Source organism: Elephantulus edwardii, unplaced genomic scaffold (genome assembly GCF_000299155.1).
Source record: "Elephantulus edwardii isolate Elephantulus edwardi_28Jun2011 unplaced genomic scaffold, EleEdw1.0 scaffold00127, whole genome shotgun sequence".
NCBI lineage: Eukaryota > Metazoa > Chordata > Mammalia > Macroscelidea > Macroscelididae > Elephantulus > Elephantulus edwardii.
The window spans coordinates 1,123,682-1,125,793 of record NW_006399877.1 but is presented as its reverse complement, the minus strand read 5'-3'; the positions used below and the strand labels follow the sequence as shown (position 1 = coordinate 1,125,793).

Here is a 2,112-nt window from a genome sequence, read left to right as displayed (position 1 = left end):
TTTATTCCCCGAAGGCAGACACAGCAATGCACACAGTCTGCACAGGACAGGGGCGGCTGGGGTGAAGGGAAGACTCCCCAAGGGCTGGTCGCTCAGGTGACGTTTTTCTTTCCCTTTCATTCTAAAATAAAGCCAGGGGGTTCCAAGGCCTCGCACAGAGGCCGGGTCCTTCACCACCTACGCTCCGGGCCAGGTGGTGTCTGTTGAGTGTTTTCTCGGGGTTCGTTCATTTTCCGTTCTCACGCTGTGAGGCCGGTGAAGGACAGGCATCTCCCTCGCTGTCACTTCAGCCAGATCCACTTATCACCCACATCGGCATTGTACCCAGGCTCGTACTTCCGGCCCGGCAGCTGCAAGAGAAGCAGCAGGGTCGCGGGTGCTGGGCAGGGCCAGTGAGTGGACAGGTCTTCAGGAGCCCCATCCTCCACAAAGCCCTCCTCACTCTGCAAACCCCATGAGCAGGTCCCTACATCCCCGACACCTGGACGCTGGGTTCACAGAGGGATCGTGTCCCTCCCGGTGCCCTCCTCATTCTCTAAACCCCATTCCCAGGCCCTATGTCTGGCCACATCTGGACAGTGCTCAAGACAGGGTGGTGGGTGAGGTTCCATACACAGCGTTGGGCCTAGTGGGGCTGGAGAACATGAGGCTCTGGGCGCACAGCCTTGAGGATCTCACACCAGTGAGGGGCCACGCGGAGGCCAGTGAGTCCATGAGGCACGAGCCTGTCAGGCCTGCTGGGCACAGACCACTCAGAGCGTGCGGCTGAGGCCAAGGGGAGCAGCCAGCACAGCGAGACACGGCCCTTCAGTCCCGGCTGTAAGGCCCTCACTCAGAAGCTGAGGGGATGAAGTCCAGAGCCTCCAGGCCTCTGAGCGGTCTCCGGGCATGAACCCCACTTCCAGGCCTCAGTCTGCACTCCCAGAGCCTACACTAACTGGACCACTGATGCCAACTAGTCCCTGTGTGGGGTGAATGTACTTCTGGAGGAGTTGTCACCCGCGGTGCCCACTATAAACAAGCAGTTACAGTAGGGGCAGGTCCACACCCCAGCAGCCCCACATCCCTCCCTGACCACGGCAGGTGGGCCATGTTCCTCCTCCTGCAGGATTTCCCACACGGGGAGCGCTGGGCCCCGCGAAGGACTGAACGCAGTGCTGAGGCCTGTTCCCCGAGGGCTGCAGAGGACAGCTCCTCGTCAAGTGTCAGTGTCATGGCCATCCCGTGAGCCCTGCCCGAGGAGGTCCCCAGGACCTGTGTGTGGACTGACGCCTGCACTGCCCTTCTCTGGACTGAGGGGGAGACACTGACACACAGACCTGCCCACGACCCCTGGCTGACAGGTGACAGCGCATGGAAGCTCAGGGAGCCCCAACAAGGGCCAGAGCTGGGTGGTGCTGCAGGGGAGGAGAGTGAGCCCTCATATCCCCGAACCCTGCCCTGGGCGCCTGCACTCAGACACCTTCTGTCCCAAGGTCACGTGGGTTCTCCTCGTGGTCACTCCAGCCCCTGGGGCCAGTGTGAACAGGAGGCTGTTTACAAGGGTCTGATCTGGAGCCTGTCCCCACTGCAGGCCGTTTAAAAAGAGTTGGAGACTGTCCCCCACTGCAGGCCGTTTAGGATGTGATCTGAGTCCTGACAGGCAGTGATTGGCAGAGCAGGAAACAGGGAGCACACAGTGGTGCTGGCCAGAGGGCAGAGCCGCTGGCATGTGAGCTGATGCGTGTGCACCAACAGCCTGCGTCAGCGCCTCTTCACGTCCCTCATCCACTGTGCTGGGGCCTCTCACTGCCCAATGCTGAGGTCAGCAAACCAGACTATGGCAAGCCTGGCCGGCCTGCTCTGGGACAGCTTTGCTGGCTCCACGGCCGAAAGTGACAGTGACCATGGGCTGCGCTCTCCCTGACCGAGTCCTCTACTCCAAACAGGAGTCACCGAGTGACCGCATGGGGGCTGTGACCCACAGCAGTGCGCTCAGGACGGCTGCTGTGGTGCGGTGGCCTGCAGCTCTGTGTTCAGGTCTGTGGTCAGGTGGTGTGGTGGGGTGGGGTTTCCGATCAGTTCTGTGCCTAAGCTGTGTGGTCAAGGGTGGTCTCAGGGGTGTTCGGGGGT

The 2,112-nt window shown here is 61.4% G+C and overlaps 1 protein-coding gene across 1 annotated transcript in view; it reads right to left on the bottom strand.

The window, feature by feature from the left end:
- Nucleotides 1-281: 281 nt before the first annotated feature.
- NDUFA10 (NADH dehydrogenase (ubiquinone) 1 alpha subcomplex, 10, 42kDa) overlaps nt 282-2,112 on the bottom strand; it is a 19,961-nt gene continuing 18,130 nt past the window's right edge. Inside the window, exon 11 of the mRNA XM_006893505.1 lies at nt 282-350. Within this exon, the coding sequence (XP_006893567.1) occupies nt 282-350 (69 nt within the window). The remainder of the gene's footprint in view (nt 351-2,112) is intronic.